The sequence below is a fragment of the Xenopus laevis genome, chromosome 9_10S, assembly GCF_017654675.1.
Source record: "Xenopus laevis strain J_2021 chromosome 9_10S, Xenopus_laevis_v10.1, whole genome shotgun sequence".
In the NCBI taxonomy this organism is placed as follows: Eukaryota; Metazoa; Chordata; class Amphibia; order Anura; family Pipidae; genus Xenopus; species Xenopus laevis.
The window spans coordinates 69,629,347-69,648,045 of record NC_054388.1 but is presented as its reverse complement, the minus strand read 5'-3'; the positions used below and the strand labels follow the sequence as shown (position 1 = coordinate 69,648,045).

The 18,699-nt window shown below is 39.2% G+C and overlaps 1 protein-coding gene and 1 long non-coding RNA gene across 4 annotated transcripts in view; one reads left to right on the top strand and one right to left on the bottom strand.

The window, feature by feature from the left end:
• Positions 1 to 18,699, bottom strand: part of osbpl6.S (oxysterol binding protein like 6 S homeolog) — a 98,403-nt gene that overhangs the window by 1,817 nt on the left and 77,887 nt on the right. For all 3 annotated transcript variants that reach the window (XM_018238894.2, XM_041579227.1, XM_041579228.1), the window contains 8 exons: positions 17,622 to 17,875; positions 8,123 to 8,260; positions 7,430 to 7,493; positions 6,810 to 6,888; positions 4,695 to 4,839; positions 2,124 to 2,268; positions 938 to 1,064; positions 46 to 168 (listed from right to left, as the gene is read on the bottom strand). In XM_018238894.2, coding sequence (XP_018094383.1) covers positions 46 to 168; positions 938 to 1,064; positions 2,124 to 2,268; positions 4,695 to 4,839; positions 6,810 to 6,888; positions 7,430 to 7,493; positions 8,123 to 8,260; positions 17,622 to 17,875 — 1,075 coding nt within the window. The remainder of the gene's footprint in view (positions 1 to 45; positions 169 to 937; positions 1,065 to 2,123; positions 2,269 to 4,694; positions 4,840 to 6,809; positions 6,889 to 7,429; positions 7,494 to 8,122; positions 8,261 to 17,621; positions 17,876 to 18,699) is intronic.
• On the top strand, positions 12,319 to 17,062 carry LOC121399194. The gene is made up of 2 exons (XR_005964814.1): positions 12,319 to 13,983; positions 16,749 to 17,062. It is a non-coding gene; the product is annotated as an uncharacterized LOC121399194 (long non-coding RNA).

Sequence of the window (18,699 nt, the reverse complement as noted above, 5' to 3'; positions counted from 1 at the left end):
TACAGAACCAAAACCACTGGCCACTCCCTTTTCAGTCAAGCTTACCGGAAATATTTTGGTGTGTACTCTATGTGGTCTTCTTCCATGCACTTTCTTCGACTTCTCTGGAGTTCCTCGGTTCTTTGTTTTTCCATAGCTGCTGCTTCTACATTCCCTTCTTCTAACAACCTAAAACAAAATCAAGAAGAAAACATGGGCAAACCAAGTTTGGGTTTAGAGTAACAACTTTCCTTTGGGCAAATGATTTGTTCATCGGCAAACTGCAATATAGTGCAAACTGGAATCTAGCCAGGATGGTGTGTGCAAGATTTTTAACCTATAACAGTCATAGTAGTTAGCTAGCAGCTCAAGTTAGAGATCCATGTACAAATATTAAGAAACATATGTGAATGAGTGTACTTATTAATGAGATACCTAGCTTTAGCATCCTTAATTGCCAGGTGCAATTACACAGTGGTCTACAGTGGTTAGTAGCAGAGTATTGGCACTCAAGACAATTCTACGTGGCTTGACTCCTTGATTGTTCCCTACTCCACCAATTCAAACAACACCCCCACTGAGTTGTTAAATTAGCATTAGTGTGTTGTTCTTTTGCCACAATTCTGATGTGTCTATTGATCCAAATTGATATGGGAATTACCATTGGGTTCAGGGTGGAGGTAGCTCCAGAGCACCCCAGCATCAAAAGACACATTTGTGTACGATTCAGTAGAAGAGGCAGGATGAATGCAATAACATCTATACAGATATACAGGAGCATCTTTGGATGCAAATAGCTGTACCTCTATTGAGTGGTTTCAATAAGCACAACATTTGTATCTCTTTAGAGCGACCCTACTTGCATCTGTATTTGTAAATGACCCCTTGTCACACAGTCATGCATAATGTTATGCAGCTGAGAAGCACCTGCTTTTATTTGTATCATGCTTATGTTTACCTTTGATCTGGTCTGAATCTTGCATCTGTCCTTGGAAGAAAGTCTTTCAGAACTGGATCCAGCTCATTCAACTCTATGGCAAATCTCGTGAAACCGTAATAGAGTTCATAGTTGGTGGGCATGGAACCTGAGAGATTAAAGTAATACAATAATAATATTCTAGAGAACACCTGCACAGAAAGTAAGGAAACCATCCAGTAAAACTAAATACATGAAAAGAAGTTTAAAGGGGAAGTCTTTAGCATGTTATTGGTCATCTTGGCTATCTGTTCTAATCAACATTTTCCAATAGTCTTCATTTTGACATTTTTATGGCTTTTCAAATTATTAGCTTTCCATTATGCCACTTTCTGGCCACCAGCTGAAATACTTTTTGTAAGTGATATAAGAACAGATGGTAATCCTGCCAAGCTCCCACCAATTTGTGGGCTGAAATAGGGACTTGGGGTTTTGGGGTGATGCTACACCACACATGCAAACTTTTCTATACAGTGAAACCTCAGGTTTAGATACTCAGATTTTAAGTTTTTCCTAATTTTACACTGTTTTATGTGGTCCCACCAATATACAATATAATGCATAATACATGTCCCTGATTTTACATTTTCTGCTCCCCTGAAAAACATAAAATGTAGGGTTTCTTGTAATAATAGAGAGGAGGGGAAAATGCATGAGTGAAGACAAAAACTTGCATTGTTGTATGCATTTAGTCACACATTTCCATTGTCATAGAATACTTTATAGGCAGTTGCGTACACATGAGCAGAGGTTTTCCTCCTTGTGAATAGTTTGCTCCTATGCCCAGGTCAATTTGTTCAATGTCATCTAAACCATTAGCACAATATCTGCTTATGTTTGGGTACAGCACAAATCTCTATGGGGAATTACTATTCCAATGCTTAACATATTATTAACATACGATTCCAATGCTTAACATATTAGAGCTCCCAGTTTTAATTATAAATGCAGATATGCAGAGAAAGTTTGAACGCACTGAAAACCCCAGAATTTCCTGTGGCAGGGTATATAGATATACAATTAAATACGCCAAATACATTTACTACAATGTCTACATTCATGAACATCAGAGAGCAGAACATGACAGTATTGTTTATATGAATGAGTGGTCTATGCTCTACAGCCATACATTCTGTCAAGTTTCCATTCCATAGTCGAGGCACTTTACCTGGCCTCCATATGCATTTTGCTGCAGGTGCGTCCCCGCAATACAGGCCTTCATGCCATTTTCCAAAGAGCCGATGAACCACTTTTCCTTCCTGATCCATCACAACACCATGGACCTCATTAGCACTGGAGTTCCAGTAGCTTCCCTGCAGACAAATAGACAGCAAATCATCATCTTACAGCTTGTCCCAGCTTGTTCACCTCATGGCAGAAGTTGACTATTCTGAGTCTTCCCTGTGAATCTGTGAAAAAACTGCGGAGAGCTAAAGGTGGCAATACATGAGACCGATTCTGTAACTTATCTGCCCATTTATGGGGACCTACCGACAAATATCTGGGCGAAAATCAGGAAGACGTCAATCAGGCAGGTTTCAGTTCCCTGTCATATCAAGCCTGCATCTGCTTTTTGATGCAGCCCCTCATCCAACTGCTGGCAAAGCAGCAATTCTGAACAATTATGATGCAGTCGTTGGCCTGAGGGCCAACTGATCAGATCAGCCTGATATTTCCCACCTGAAGGTGGGCGTATCTGTGAAAGATCAACTGGTTTAGCGACCTCACCGAAAGAACGGATCTTCTAATGTTTGGCCATCTTTACTTGTGCTCCCATTGGTACAGACCTATAGGGAACACTGACATCAATTAAATACATGTATGGGGCCTGTTATCCAGAATGCTCAGGACCTGGGGCTTTCCAGATTTTCCAGGAATTTATGTAATTTGGATCTTCATACCTTAAGACTACTAGAAAATCACGTAAACATTGAATAAAACAAATAGGCTGGTTCTGCTTCCAATAAGGATTGATTATATCTTAGTTTGGATCAAGTAAAAGTTACTGTTTTATTACTACAAAGAAAAAGGAAAATTTTAAAGATTGGGTTATTTGGATATAATGGAGTCTATGGAAGACAACCTTTCTGTAATTCAGAGCTTTCCAGATAACAGGTTTCTGTATAATGGATCCCAGCAACTGCAGGTACAAATGGACTTAATGGACTCATGCTGTTTTCCAAGGTCAGACACAAGAGTTAGTGATTGGAAAGCCCAGTTCTAGTTAGCTGCTGCACACATGTACAGGATTAAAATTACAGCATAATTACAACATAATATTCACTGCGCTTCTCTTTCATTCGTTAAGCACTTGTTCATTAAGTTCAGCTATGCATAGCAAATGAAAGATCAGTTCAATACCATTTGGATTCATTCCTTTGACTGAATGAAATGGGAATAAATTAAACCACTGTGAGCTTTATTACTACAAATAGTGATCGGCTGACTGAAAAGGGAATCAATAACCGCTCTTCAAGTTATACTACTATCATCTAACCATGCAGTCTATGTTTCTATGTCTTTTCTTAAAGTCAACAAAAGTTCAGGATATGCAGGTTTCCAGATTATATGTGGGAAATGTACAGAAAATCCCACTATATGAGATGCAGTCATTGTATTTCATTAACAAGCAATATGTGAGTGGAGCCCAGCAATGTATATTTATTAATAGATGCTCAGTACTACTATACCCCTATGCTGTCGTCACAGGACTGAATTTTTGTATTGTGTAACCTTGGAACCTTAAATGCTCCAGAAGACTGTGAACTCAAAAAAAATTTTTACTAAGTACAATGTGATGATGTTGATCTGTTGTTTCTGTCTTTCAAATTGTGTTACAAAGCTGAGTGTTTCAAAATATAAGGCCACGGCACACATGGGGGGAGCTTGTTCTTTGTCTGTGTATCCTGGGAAATATTCAGGGAGAAAAATCTTTCCAATGCGAACCTGATTAACTAAAGACTAAACAATATTCATTTCAGGCAAAAATCAAGCACTTTATTTTGCAATAAAGAAACTTGATGCAGTCTTCATTTGCTGGTACTGTTAAAAATCTAGCGCTGTAGACAGGTACAATTCAAACATATTTATTTGGGCTTTTAAAATACATATGAGTCTGCACTACTACTCCATTATAACGACAGAAAGACAGACTTGGAACAGTATAATGGATAAGAATTCAATATAACTCGACATCAATACTCTTTTAAATACAATCATATAATTAGTCGTATGAGGGAGATGAGTGCGATTCAGAGCATGTCTCCATTGCCCTAAAAGAATGCTGTAAAGGTGAATTTAAAATCTCATATTCTTTTGTTTTCATTGCTATAAGAAGCCCTCAACAAATTTGCTTAAGTAAAATATAGGGTTATCTGCTATTCAAGATGAAAATGAAAAAAAGATGAAAAAAATGCAAATTTAATCTTAATGTTTCGGCTCCAAACCTTGAGCCAACTTCAGGAGAGGTCTCCTGAAGACGGCTCAAGGTTTGGAGCCGAAATGTTGAGAATAAATTTGCTGTTTTTTTCACCATACAAAGTCCTGGGTGGTGCGGTTTTTCTATTTACTTATAAATATATAGATAAAAATGTTTCTGTATAAAATCACATCATGTGTAGGAGAGGAGTTATTGCACAGCTCTGTGTCATTACAGATAAAGACATAAAAGGTTGTCCCTGTCAGCCTGCTTGTAACTGAAAATCAATAATGCTTCAGCTGATCTTGCAGAAGTTCTTACCTTGATAAATGTCATTTTACACGTTGAAATATAGTTCTTTGTGTTCCGGATCGTGATTTCACCATAATGTTCTATCCATCTCCTCCCGCTGAGGATGTTGTGTATGCATGTGGTGACTTTGTTCCAGACATAACAATCTCCATACCTAAAAAAAAATTGTCAGTTCTAAAAAGAACATTTCTAAAACCTTGTTCAGGTATGGGACCTGTTATCCAGAATGCTCTGGACCTGAGGTTTTCCAGATAATGGATCTTTCCGTAATTTGGATCTTCATCCCTTAAATCTACTAGAAAGCCATATAAACATTAAATAAACCCAATAGGCTGGTTTTGCTTCCAATAAAGATTAATTATATCTTAGTTGGGATCAAGTACAAGGTACGTTTTTATTATTACAGAGCTAAAGGAAATAATTTTTAAAATCTGGATTATTTGAATTAAATGTAGTCGGCTTTTCCATAATTCATAATTGTTTTTACAATGGAACAATGCCTTTCATAAGCAGAAGGTTCCAGAGTTGTGCACCCAACCTAATGACAGACTGAATTGTATCTCTGTACATTTTGTCCTTATAAACAGGTTTCCCACAATGAGATATAGAACTGTGAAACTAATTTGCTAAACATCTATTCTGATTGTGGTTTAAGTTTTATCATACACCAATGCAAATGCAAAAACACATCTACAATACATCTGAGACTGGCTGAATGACCCAGGACCCATCAGAGAACCTGAACTGAAGGGTCCACTCACAGACAATTCTAAATCCAATATGTGTCACATAGACAGAAAAGGCTAATGGTATTTGTGATTGGATGGGACCCACGGACTCTGGCAGGTCAGTCCGACCCTGATAACCGATGCAGTGTATGGCAAAATACATTTAAAAACACTGATATATTTACTTGTAATACCTGTCCATTTCAGCCAATCCACCACTCTTGCAGGCCCAAAACCATATCCTTGGACAGCTATATGAAATATTCCTTGGAATACTAGAAGTCATTTGTGAAGCTGTGTTAAAAAAGGTAATTTTTTTGCATCTTACAGACTGCTTAAAGGTGGCCATACACAGGCAGGTCCTTAAGACTGATTCGGCAGCTTATCTGCCCATGTGTGGGGGCTCCCAACGGGTCCTCCTGATCGATCTGTCAAGTTTGATTTTTTGTACGATCCAGGACCACATTGGCTAGTTGATGCGGTCCTGCGACCCCTCGGAGCCCATTGCCGACCTTGCGAAACGAGCGGATCTTAGGGTAAGGCCAGACGAGGAGATTCGGGGAGTCTTTTGCGCGACTATCTCCCCGAACTGCCTCAGCGTCTTTTCCCCATAGGCTACAGCGCAAAATCGCCTGCGCTAATGCACACGCGGCGATGCGTTTTCAATAGTCGCCCAAAGTTGCGCAATTTTGGGCGACTATTGAAAACGCATCGCCGCATGTGCATTAGCGCAGGCGATTTTGCGCTGTAGCCTATGGGGAAAAGACGCTGAGGCAGTTCGGGGAGATAGTCGCGCAAAAGACGCGGCGATAAGCCGCCAGGCGACAAAATCTCCCCGAAGCTCCTCGTCTGGCCTTACCCTTATAGTGTATGGCCACCTTAAGGCTCTCTGCAAATTGGCACAGATCTCTGTGCTCTTTCCCACAAATATTTCCCTTAGTGCTTACATACCAAGAATTTATTGGAATGCTGCTCTCTGACCTGAGTGCCTGTTAAACATCCAACTCTTGGAGCAGAAAGCAACATCAGGAATCCCAGTGTATTTTACCTACAAATGCATCAATAGCTGCATAAGTCATATCTGTATTGATAAGGGGCGGAAAGTGTGAGGCCTGTATGTGTCACCCCTTCACTCCCTCACTGCCCATTGTACCTTCTGATGTTGATATATAGCACTCAGTATAGAGAGAAGTGTTCCCTGAGGAACAAGCACTAAGAGGAATAAAAAAGGGTCCCGAGTATCTTTGTCACATAGTTCCTCTTCCTCCACCACATATGTCTTTATTAACTTATTTTTTCTTTAACAATTATGCAAAGGCAAAATAAAAATAAGAAATAATGACAAATGTCAGAACAAAATACTTTTAGTATTAAAAGAACAATAAATAAATCTTACTTTGGTAATGTAACATTCACTGTTCCAAAAGGCAATATTTCCATAGATTTCCCCCAAAATTTATTTTTCCATCTGATATCTGAAAGGCAAAGGGGTATTTTGGTGTTTATTGAGAATTGAGCTTACAATTCCACTACAACAAAATTCAAGCAAATACAAAAAAAAATGGACCTACTACATTATATGGTGATAGTAGGACAATTTTTTTTAAACATTTTAGTTTTTCTGCCTAATTAAAAATGAATGGAACAGTGTGATGTGATTCTCAGTGGTATGCAAAGTGTGACAAAACCAAAAAAACGCGTGACTATAAAAAGACATAATGTGTTTCAAGCCTCATTTTCCACATAAAGTAAATGTTTTTTTAAATTGGGATTGCTTACCCTTATAGATTTAACTTAACAGAATTTTCTTTTTTTCCAAACCATTTTGGGTTCAAAAACTTTCTGTGGAGTATTATGAGGCTGTGTTTATGGTAATGTGACCTCTGTGGGATTTTTAAAGCTATAGCGGAGACCTTACAATCGAAGTGATGCACTTGAATCTTATGTATTATTAGAAATAATGCACCAAAATACATAATACACAATAGTAGTTGATTACTTTTTCTTTAAAAATACCTTGCCAGAAGACAAAGTTCTTCGATTCACAATGACAGGCTGAAATTGGGGGGTGATGGCTAACCTGTAATATAACAATATTATTATTATTTATAACCAGAAAAACATTATAACCAGAGAATGGTTATAACCAAATGAATTGGCAATGTTAGTGCCATACTGTCCCACATTGATCATCAGTGGTGTTAGGGTAAAGCAGAGAAAGTCATTTGTCTTGGGCACCCAGCCTGTACCTTTAAGTTTAGTTTGTCATGTAGGCTGCAAGATCTCACATATATTAACCAATGGCTATCTATCCCTTTATGTACTTTCACAAAAGGCATGCACATCGATTGGTCGTTCAAACAATGATTATATGACTATACCATCCACTGACTGATTTCATTGATTCATGATGAAAATGTTTAAACCTGTCTGATCAACTGGACAAAGGTGTCCAACCTATGGATGCAGAAATGCAATTCTCAGAATCCTAATGCCAACAGGGATGGTAGATTAGGGATTGTAGATTAATTTAAAAGTTTTTTCCTAAAGTTTGCCCCCCCTCATCCTTATCTGACCAGCTCTCTGACTTTAAAGTTGTCACGCTGGCAGTGCTAATCTGAAATGGGAATTTTATGTACAGCCCATAGAAGCACAGAATTATAAATGGCACCAAGATGCATCATACCAAGATCCAAATCTATAACTTACCTGCTCTGAAAAAAAACGAAATCCTTTGTCTTCTCTTATACATTCATAGGTCTCTCCGAGCACAGGGTTAAACGGTTTGCTTCCTGCTCGGTAGTAAGTGGAAGAATATCCTGAGACCGCAAATGCAGCAATTAGGGCCTGCAAGAAGCATAAGTTAGATATATGTTATCTTAAGGAACACATATTTTTACAACCCCAAAACAAACAAATGCCACATAATTTGCTAAATATCATTATAAGCATTATTTTTACATGCCTAGCACTATACTATTATGTTAACATTTAATTAATGAATTATCAAAGTATACATTAAAGGAGAAGGAATAGCATTTTACTCTTGGGGGTGCCAAAAGTTAGGCACCCCCAAGTGACTACCGGTGCTCCTATCAGCAGAAAACCGCACCGTCCTGGGGTTCTTCTAGCGAGCACTACAGAGAGATTGTATCTTCTCATGGCTGCGCATGCACAGTAGATCGAAAAGCCGAACTTTAACAAAAAAAACGGCTATTTCTCTCTACTGTGCATGCGTTTGCCCTGGGAAATTTGAAAACCAAAGAAGCAGGTAGAGGATCTCTCCATGGTGCTAGCTAGAAGAACCCCAGAACATATATACGATTTTCTGCTGATCGGAGCACCGGCCCAAGATGTCAGGTAAGTAAAAGTAGTCACTTGGGGTTGCCTTACTTTTGGCACCCCAGTTGTAAAATGCTATTCCTTCTCCTTTAAAGTCCACAAGATTAATTTAGTGCAGTATACCAGTATTATAAGACTGCACTATAAGCCAAAATAAAGTTCACCATTGACACTTAATGGCCCACTAAACCATCAAATTTCTTCTGCTATTGTATTTAGTGACGAAGATTGTGGCAAGGAAAAAGTAGAAAATAGGAGGGGTCTAATTGTTTGGATTATTAAAGCCCAGGCTAACTATACTGGGGCAACAAGTATCTGTAGCACATATGGGCAAATTCACTAAGATTCGTAGTTGCGCCAGGCGCAACTTCGCCGCACTTCGCCAGGCGTAGTTTCACCAGCGCTCCGCAAATTCACTAAAATCCGAAGTTGCGCACAGGGGTAGCGTAAGGTTGCGAAGTTGCGCTAGCGTTTATTCGCTAAGTGAAGCAAAGTTACGCTAGTGAAGGTTAATTTGCATACGGTGCCAAATTCAAATTTCAATGGAGGAATACGTAGAATCACTATAAATGCATGGGAAACCTTCAAAACATCAAATAAAATTATTTTTTTGCCCTACACATGTGCCCACTGTATAGTTAAGTTGCCATGAGTTAGGAAATCTAGGGGGGAAGGAGGGGAGCCCCAAAAAAATTCTCAATCTTTTTCAGCCTATCACCCATAATATAGAAAACACGCCAGCGTTTTTTGGGACTTAGAAAAAATTTGAACTTTTTTGGAAGCAATCCCTATCTACTCTATTGTGCTTCGCCTGGTCTGAGGTGGCGAAGGAAGTCTAGCGTAAAAGGTAGCGTTCAGTACACTGCGCGCGTTAGTGAATTTGCGTAGTTATGTCCGTAGCGAAAATTCGCCAGGGTAAGTGTGCGAAGTAACACTAGTGAATCTACACCAGCGTTCGTTAGTGAATTTGCGAAGTAACGAAAATGCCCAACACTAGCGAATTGACGCTAGCGTTCGGCTCTTAGTGAATTTGCCCCATAGTGTCTATTCAAATTATTTGCATTGCTATTGCCTTAATTAGAGCCTAAGGGCATGGAAACACTTGTAATGTATGCAAACTCAGCCCACAGAAGAAAGGTCTGCCCTTTTATATTGATTACTGGAGACGTATCACCTGAGCTATTGCTCCAATTATTGATTCTTCCTTTTCATCTGGCAGTTAGTTTGTGGATGATACGCAGAGGAAAAAGACAAATCAGTGCCCATAAGTGAACAAAAGGCCTGCCAGAACTTGAAACAAACTGAACTTTATCAGAAACAATGTTCACTGAAGAGGCATGAAATTTATGAGAGCCTCAGACAAGGAGGAATACAGATCTGTGCTGCCACAATCAGCTTAGCGACAATAGAATCGGGTTCTGACCTCTCTCTCGAGGATTAGAGACAAACTTCTGGAGAGGGCAACAGCTGTAGCATTTCTTTCTCCAGTCCTGTAGGTTATGATGAAATTGAAGCAAGTAAAGAATAATGCCCATCTGGCCTTTCTAAGATTAAAGTGCTTAGCAGATTGGATATACAAGAGACTTTTATGATCGGTAACCACCTTAACCACATATTTACCGTCCTCCAAAAGATGTCTCCACTCCTCAAAGACCCATTTAATGGCCAGTAATTGCCTGTTACCAATATCATAATTTATCTAGCAGGAGAGAACTTCCTAGAAAAGTAAGCACAGGGATGAATCTTATTGGTAACAGGGTGTTGCTGAGACAAAACTGCTCCTGCTCCAATCTCAGAGGCATCCACCTCTACCAAGAAAGGAATGGTAGAGTCTGGATACTGGAGCTGAAATAAATGTATTTTTAATAGTTCAAAGGCCTTTACCGTCTCTTCAAGCCAAAATACAAAGGTCTGTCCCCTTTTTGATATGGCAGTTATAGGAGCCACTAGCTCCTTGATAAATTGCCTGTAATAATTGGCAAACTCTAAGAACCTTTGAATGGCTCACAGAGACAGGGGTTGCACCCAATCTAGAATTGCCTAAACCTTGGCTGGCTCCATCTCTAATCCCTTTTGAGAAATAACATCCCCTATAAAATGAATGGAGGGCACTGCCTGAAACTTGGCTGACTCCATTTTTAAGTGTTACCTACGAAACACCTCCTGAACATGAGCACAATGATCTGTTAAGTTAGAAAAATAGTTCAAGATGTCATCCAGGTACACCACCACATACCAACCCAGAAGATTATGGAAGATATAATTTACAAATTCTTGGAAGACAGCTGGGTTGATGCATAACCCAAAGGCCATTACCAGTGTAATGCCCATCATGAGTGTTAAAAGCCACCTTCCATTTGTCCCCTTCCCTGATTTGGATTAAATCATATGTGTCTTTTAGATTGAGTTTGGAAAAGATTATGGCACCTTTAACTCTATCAAAGCTGTCAGAGGTCTAGGGAACGGAATAATGATTCTTGACCGTGATCTTATTCAGACCTCTATAATCTTTGCACAGCCTTAGGCCACCATCTTTGTCCTCTGCAAAAAAGAAGCTGGCACCCGCAAGAGAAGAGAAGGGCCTTATGAACTCTCTTTCCAGGTTTTCCTTTATCTAAAAAGGAAGAACTTTTTAAGCAACCCTTAACCCAATCTAAGAGGACTGGAATGAGTACTTTGGAAGAGAATTGTTGGGGAGCAGAGATAGCATGACCCAAACAGAACTCCCCATGCCTGTTTAGGTTTTGCTGTTATCCCGGTTTCCTGGGACATGTGTCGCGTAAATGCCCTTTGTCCCCACAATACAGGCACAGCCCATTAGCCCACCTACAACCCTTTTCCTCTGAAGACAAATGGGTAGAACCCAATTGCATGGTTCCAGGGCCAAAAACTTGAGGTTTGGGTGCCAACTCTGAGGTGAGATTAGGAGGGATAACTGCAGGGGTTACTTCCTGACGTCTCTCCCTATGCCTCTATCAATTTGAATAACGAGGTGCATAAAATAATCAAGGGTGAGCAGAGAAGGAAAGTTAACTAGTCTGTCTTTGACAGCTTTGGAAAGCACCACCCTGAATTGGCTGCGTAAGGTAGTATGATTCCAGTCCATCTCTACCGCCCAGCAGCGGAATTCAGTACAATATTCCTGGAACCACCATTTGCCCTGCCCAAGGCTGTGGATTGCAGAATCAGCAGAGGCGGAACAATCAGAGTCATCATAGATAGCAGCCATGGCCTCAAAGAAGGCCGAGAGCGAGAGATGAAAGCGCGTGTCAAACCCAGAGCGTGGCAGATGAAAAGGCTGCGTAGCAGAGGAGGTGGAAGCGGGTCACATCGCTTACCCCAAATATGGGTAGAAACAAAATATTCCCAAAACATGGCAAGATTGGGCAGTGGTTGTGTGACTTTGTCAGTTTGAGTTTAACCATAGGTCAACGACTCTCTTAGCTAATAACGTGGTTACAAAAAAGCATTGGTAGCTAGTGATGAGCGTAATTTTTCACCAAGTTTCGCCGCAAAAATGACGCCCATAGACTCTAGTGGGTGAAAAATTTTGTAAATTCTGTAACTTTTGTAATTTATCATGCATCAAAACAAATTTTGTCTCTGTTTCGCGAATTTTAGTGAAGCAAAACGGGTCATCACTATTGGTAGCTATTGGCTATTTAGCCATAGTTCCAAGTATATCTAAGATATTGTTTGGCTTTAAAAGTCATCCTAACTGACGTTCAGGCTAGGCTTTCTGGTGTGCCTAGGAGACCAAGTAAGCATTCTCCCCAAACCTGCCTTCAGGTTGGGCCCCCTGCCACTGCCTCAGCCCTCCTCTACAACATATAGGGTCGCCCAACATTTTGGGAAGCACTGGGTTAGGTATGGGAAGGATAAAATGAGCCAAAAGCTTTCGCTATACAATAATTGCCTGTAAAAGCCTTCTTATAACAGTTCAAACTCTTGTTTTTGGTTTTAAATGAATGCTATAGTTTGTTGCATAACGAATATAAAACACCCTTTGTCCATAGGGACATTAAGGAATGTGTGCATCAATCCTACCATAACTAGTTAGAATTAAACCTCTATCAAATGTGCGTAGCATGAGACATTTGCATATCTTCTGCTATGACTTATATTACTGCACAGTGAAAACATTTTTGGCCCTTTTTAGCTTCCCCCACCCTATGCTCCCAGATTCCTCCTTTGGTTGCTATTCAAGTCTTTCTGCTCAGAAGCCAGGTTCCAAAGTCTTCCACTGATGTAACCTAACAAGACTGAAGCAGATTGTCTGCAGATTAGGATTTATGGCTCTGGATCTTTAGGCTGTATCTGTAGTTATAAAACAGTGGTTCTGCAGGCATGGCTGGCATCTGTGATAAGAAGGCTTTTATTGGTAAGATAAGAAGGCTTTTATTGTATTCCAAACATGGTAAAGTGCTACAAAGTAGCACAGGATCTCTGTGCCCTGCAAAATTGCACATAATAGATGTTGGTCAAGTGCTCTTATTTGAAAGGCTCATTTTGACCAAGGGCACAGATAAATAATTAAAGTGGATAAAGCAATAGTAGCTATAGAACCTCTTAAACTACAGAAGATTAATACCTTCCATTGAGACTAGTCTGTATCCTTAGGCAAATCATATATGTATTTAAACAGAGTAGAAAACCATTAGAGGAAATAGAGTTTAGATTTGTTTGTTGCTTCTCCTAATGTTACTCATTGTATGAATTAGGTTAGATAATTGCAGTTTGTATATGGTGGGATTGCTCCATTTTCCTTATTCCATTGCTTACCAGGACATCGGCACTAATGATGGAAGAAATCTGGTTCCTGACTCTTGTTTAACAATGCTGTGACAGATCACTTCTCCTTATAATAACTTGGAATGAAGATTGAATAAACTCTTCCCAGAAACACAAAACGTTTATAACCTGAAAAGATGAAACCCAGTATAGCCCTTTTCCAATGGGAAACAGAGGAAAGAAAGTTCCATGGATACCGCTGGATACAACTAGAAAATAGAAGATTTAAGCACAGAAAGCAAGTCCAACAATAGAATTAACCCAAGACACATGGCACATTTAGGCCAGGTTTCTCGTTCTTATTATCTGGAAAACAGTTATCTTTTCTACCATTACCCTCTGACTGCTATAGATTATTGAATCCAACCTCAAGAGGCTACTCTTTCTGTTCACATGTACAGAAGACGTACTACCATATTGATTACATATTGATTACGGTAGGTGGTTTGGCATACTGTAAACTGCCAAATAAGTTACATACCATAATTATGTTAGACTACTACCTTTCCATTCAATTAAAATGGGAAATACATTATTTATTCAATAACAACTGTAATTGTTAATTCCCCTCCAACTACTACACTAATGATGTATTTATTACATGCCTAAAACATTCTGGGAAAATGATGTAGACAGTATTCTAAAGCACTGTGATCCTACACCAAAAAAAACAAAACAAATATTCATATTTAAAGGTATATGAAGCTTGTACAAGCAAGTTTAAATACTTGCAATGGGTTTCTTCATAAATGAGATGAGCATACAGAAAAGAAAGACAAAGAGGAACAGGAGGCATATGACAGATTAATAAAAGCACTTTGCTGGCAGATGAATAGTTGTCCGGGTTGACCTATCCAAAAAATTGTTTAATAGAGCAAGACTACCAAACCTCTCTGCAGAACACAAGGAACAATTGTTGGGGTCATTCATGACAGGGGGTGGGTTGTGCTGCTGTGGCTATTTTGTTTGGCAAAAAACAAAAAAATTGGCAATTTTGTCTTTATTTGCACTTTGCTCACTTCTTGGGACACTGCAAATGAGCCCATTTTACTCACAAATTATTACAATCAGTACCATCCCTAAGGGCAGGGGCACACAAAGCTACTGGGGGAGATTAGTTGCCCAGTGTCAAATCGCTTCTTCTTCAGGCGACTAATCTCCCAGAACTGCCTCCCCACCGGCTAGAATCTAAATCACCGGCGGGATGCACATGGAGCGTTTCACAAGGAAATTTTGGGCAACTTCAGAAATTGAAGCGCCGCGTGTGCATTGGCGCAGACGATTTTTCATTTTAGCAGGCGGAAGGCAGTTCGGGGAAATTGTTGACCGGCAGAAGAACGATTAGTCTCCAGGCGACTATATCTCCCCGAATCTGCCTGTGTGCTCCTGTCCTATGGTGTTTTATCATGTGCGGTGCTGTACAAAGAGGAGGAGGAGGCACACGGTTTGCACAGCACCAAGTGTCAATTGATGCAGCAGCACTCAATTCAGAATGCAAGGCAGGAAGGACTTATCGGTGCTGAGCATAACTATACGAAGTGTGTAGAGCACATAAGTACTGTAATTTAACATGATTTTTGTCACAACTCATTGCGAGGAAGAGTGCAACAGGCATATAATATGGCTGCACTGAAAAGTAAATAAGATAAAAAATAACATTTATTTTGCAACATGGGATCACTACACAGAGATTCTGCAGTAATGCAGTGCTTCCAGACATCATAGTATGGAAGCAGACTCACATAGCACATAGCATTTTTCCCACTGTATGTGCCAATGTCATATATGTTTTATGTACAAAATCCACCTGTTCAGTACTAGAAGAGTCAGGCAGATTTCTATTACAGACAATGTATGGAAGGATCCGAGAGTTTCTATACCTGTAAGAAAATGCTGGTATAGTAAAAGGCATGTGTGCTGCGAATCTAAAACTCAGTGATTCACCAACTGATATTTGAGGTCAGATTAATGACAGGTAAAAGGGAAATGGCTGAATGCTAGTTGACCTGTAAATGATATAGAAGTATGAATTGTGAAATGTAAAACAATCCACTGGAACCAAAGCTAGTGTACTGTATATGCAACAACTACTGTATATGATTTCTCATTTTGATATGCTGTATTAAACTATAGAGATTTAAAAGAGACTTATGGCATAACTGAAAATCCCATGAATTTTTTAGGCAATAATGAATACTATATTGTGCTGGTTTCACTCTGGGCTAAAAATTATCTTTCGAAATGGCACCCTATTGATTTGCTACGGTCCCTGTCTATGTTTCAAATGAGGGTGGCTGTCTTGTAATGTGCCAGAGGCCCTGCAGTCACACAAGCAAACACAGGCTTCAGTTCCCTATTAGGTCAGTCCAGCTGCTGATTGGTTCCTATTCTACAGTGTGGTGTGCTGAGTGCTACCAGCTCCCTTGCACTTCCTGGAAAAGGAGGCAGCAGGAATGAACAGTGGCAGAATTAGTAGGATTAAGGATTAGTAGAAATTTCCAATAAACCAGCCCAAACCCATCTTTTTAAAGGGGACCCATCACCCCAAAAAATTATTACAAATCCTATTTTATCACATTAGTCAAGAAAAGTTTAATTACCATACACTGTATAAATTGTATAAATTATTTGAATCTTGTTTCCTTCAGGCTGGGAATTCATAATTATAGCAAGCAGCCATTTTGTGGGCACTGTTATTAAGACAAGCCTTACATCATCTGAAAACCTTGTTTGTGCACCAGAATGGGGGACCTGGTGTCCATCCACATGCACAAGTTACTCAATCAAATGGTGAAGAGAGCGGAGGGAATGTGGGGAGAGCAGTGACATCTAGGAATTGCTGAATGGAAAGAGAAAGTAATTGCCTGTCCCTCCCCTATGCCTAAGGTATAGAGGAGGGGCAAGCAATATTTGATTGATAGCTGAGATTTTATATGGGTTTAACAGCTATGCGTGCCTTAATAAAAAAAAAAAAGATTTTGGATTTCATGTTTAATATGAAAAGGACTTTTATTTTACAACTTTTTATGTCTGGGTGACAGGTTCATGTTAAAGCAGATTCTTTCTATATTTAATGCACTGGCACAATTTTGTCTTTCAACATATGATGTCACTTTAAAAAAAAAAATTTGGAATTGTGATTTCCCTTTTAATTGTCTGCAGGAACTTACATTTTTTTTCTCTTGCAATTGTTGTTTTCTAGTGTGAAGCTTTCCAGCAATTTCATTCAGCAGAAGCATCAACAATCTCCAGCTAATAAGTCCCAGAGCAACAACTGGGCACAATGCTCTGAAGCTGTTCTATATAAATCATGGAGTGATGTGAGTTAATTCTCAAGAGATTGCTTGTATAAACACAAAAATCAGAACACCGAGAGACCTTTCCCTCACACATAAGAGAGATACCCCAGTTACTGCTCTCTGAATATCACCAGCCTTAATTAGCACTCACCCTGCATTCACATGTAAAACCTGCCCTGTTTCTTTTGATGAATAAATGTATCTGTCCTAGTTTCAATTACAGTATGTGGTGTGCAGAAAGTGAAGAAATTGCATAACAATCCAAGGAATCAATCTGAAATAACATGGAGATTCCTCTACTTCTTTGCAAAACTGGAACAACTTAGTAAGAACCCATCACTGACTGTTTGCTCTCTCAAAATCACCTCTGGGCTTATTCACGTGCCAGTAACCTTACCTCTTAGGTAGAATATAATTAGTTTATTTATTAAATTTTTGCATTTGTACATCAGTCCCTCCCACTATAGAGTTGATTATCTAAGATTCCTATCACATTTACATTCAATAACTCAGTTTTCCCAAATTCCTACCAATGTAAAAAAAAAAATCTATAATTTGTATAATGCACATAGGAGCTAAATTGCAGAAGTGCAGTTGCTAATAGTAGCCAATCGGCAATTACCTTTGAATAGTCAACTACAGGTTGCTATGGATAGTTGCAGTGGTGCACTTTAGCACCCATGTTTATAAATCAGCTCCACTGTGAGTAGCAAGTATAAAACAGAACATGTTAATATTGATATCCCAGAAGATTTGCTCAGTAGCATATACTTTACCATACGTTCATGAGGATCATCTGTTTCGGCAGCTTTATCTAACAGCTCGCTGTATTCAAGTTCTTCACACAGGTGTTGTAAAGTATTAAGAGGCTCATTTAATTCCACTGGCATGGAAACCTTGGACAGGTCTTTGCCAATGTTATTTCTCAAGATATTCCATAAGTTGATATTGCTGGTATCTGGCGATGGAGCAGGGAGGCAAGTTCGCCGGCCTGTCCTAAAGGCTCCACCTAATAGCTCTCCATATAGAACTAAAAGAGAATAGAAACAGAGCACAGTTATGTATATGTAACACAAGGTTGGATTTCAATGTTAATATTGGCAACAAAAATATCTATGTAAATTTGTAATTTTGCTGTAAAACATTTCATCTTATTATACAGCAATATGCCTTTTAGTATGATGTAGACATTGGTGTTCTAAGATAGTTTATAATTGATATTCATGATATATATATATTTTTCTTTTTAGTAATAACTGCAATTTTGTTGCCAGTGGGTTAAAACTTGCTTAAGCTTTGCAAGCAAAACTATTTCACGGTTGTTATGAAAACATGAGTAGAGTAGAGTAGTGCTCTGTTGGCCACACATATTGTGTTATTTCCTCTGTTAGGAGATGTGCCCAAATAGACTGTGCTGCATCAAAGTTAACTGTCTGAAAAGAAGGAAAAGAAAGGTCCACTTATGGCCTGACTCAATGCTTCTGTGGTCTGAAAGTGCATGGAATTGCCTTTCCACAGTCAGGGTTGAACTGACTACATGGCACAGTTTAAATTTATATAGTATGAAAACAAAATGAAACTTGCAGACAGCATGTTTAGAACTTATTAGATCTTGTAAGAGCTTTTTAGCTGCTTTTAACCCTTCTCACCATAACCACACTAGGTTCTCTACTTCACTACTCCAAAAGTCCTACCCACTCAGAAGCCATGTGCCAATATCTTGTACAAAACTGAACCAGGTTGTCTGTGAGTTTGGATATATGGCTCTGAACCATTAGGCTGTATCTGTGCTATAAAACCAGTGGTTCTGGATGCATAGTTGGCCAAAGGGAGATAAAGGTTTGATTTGCATGT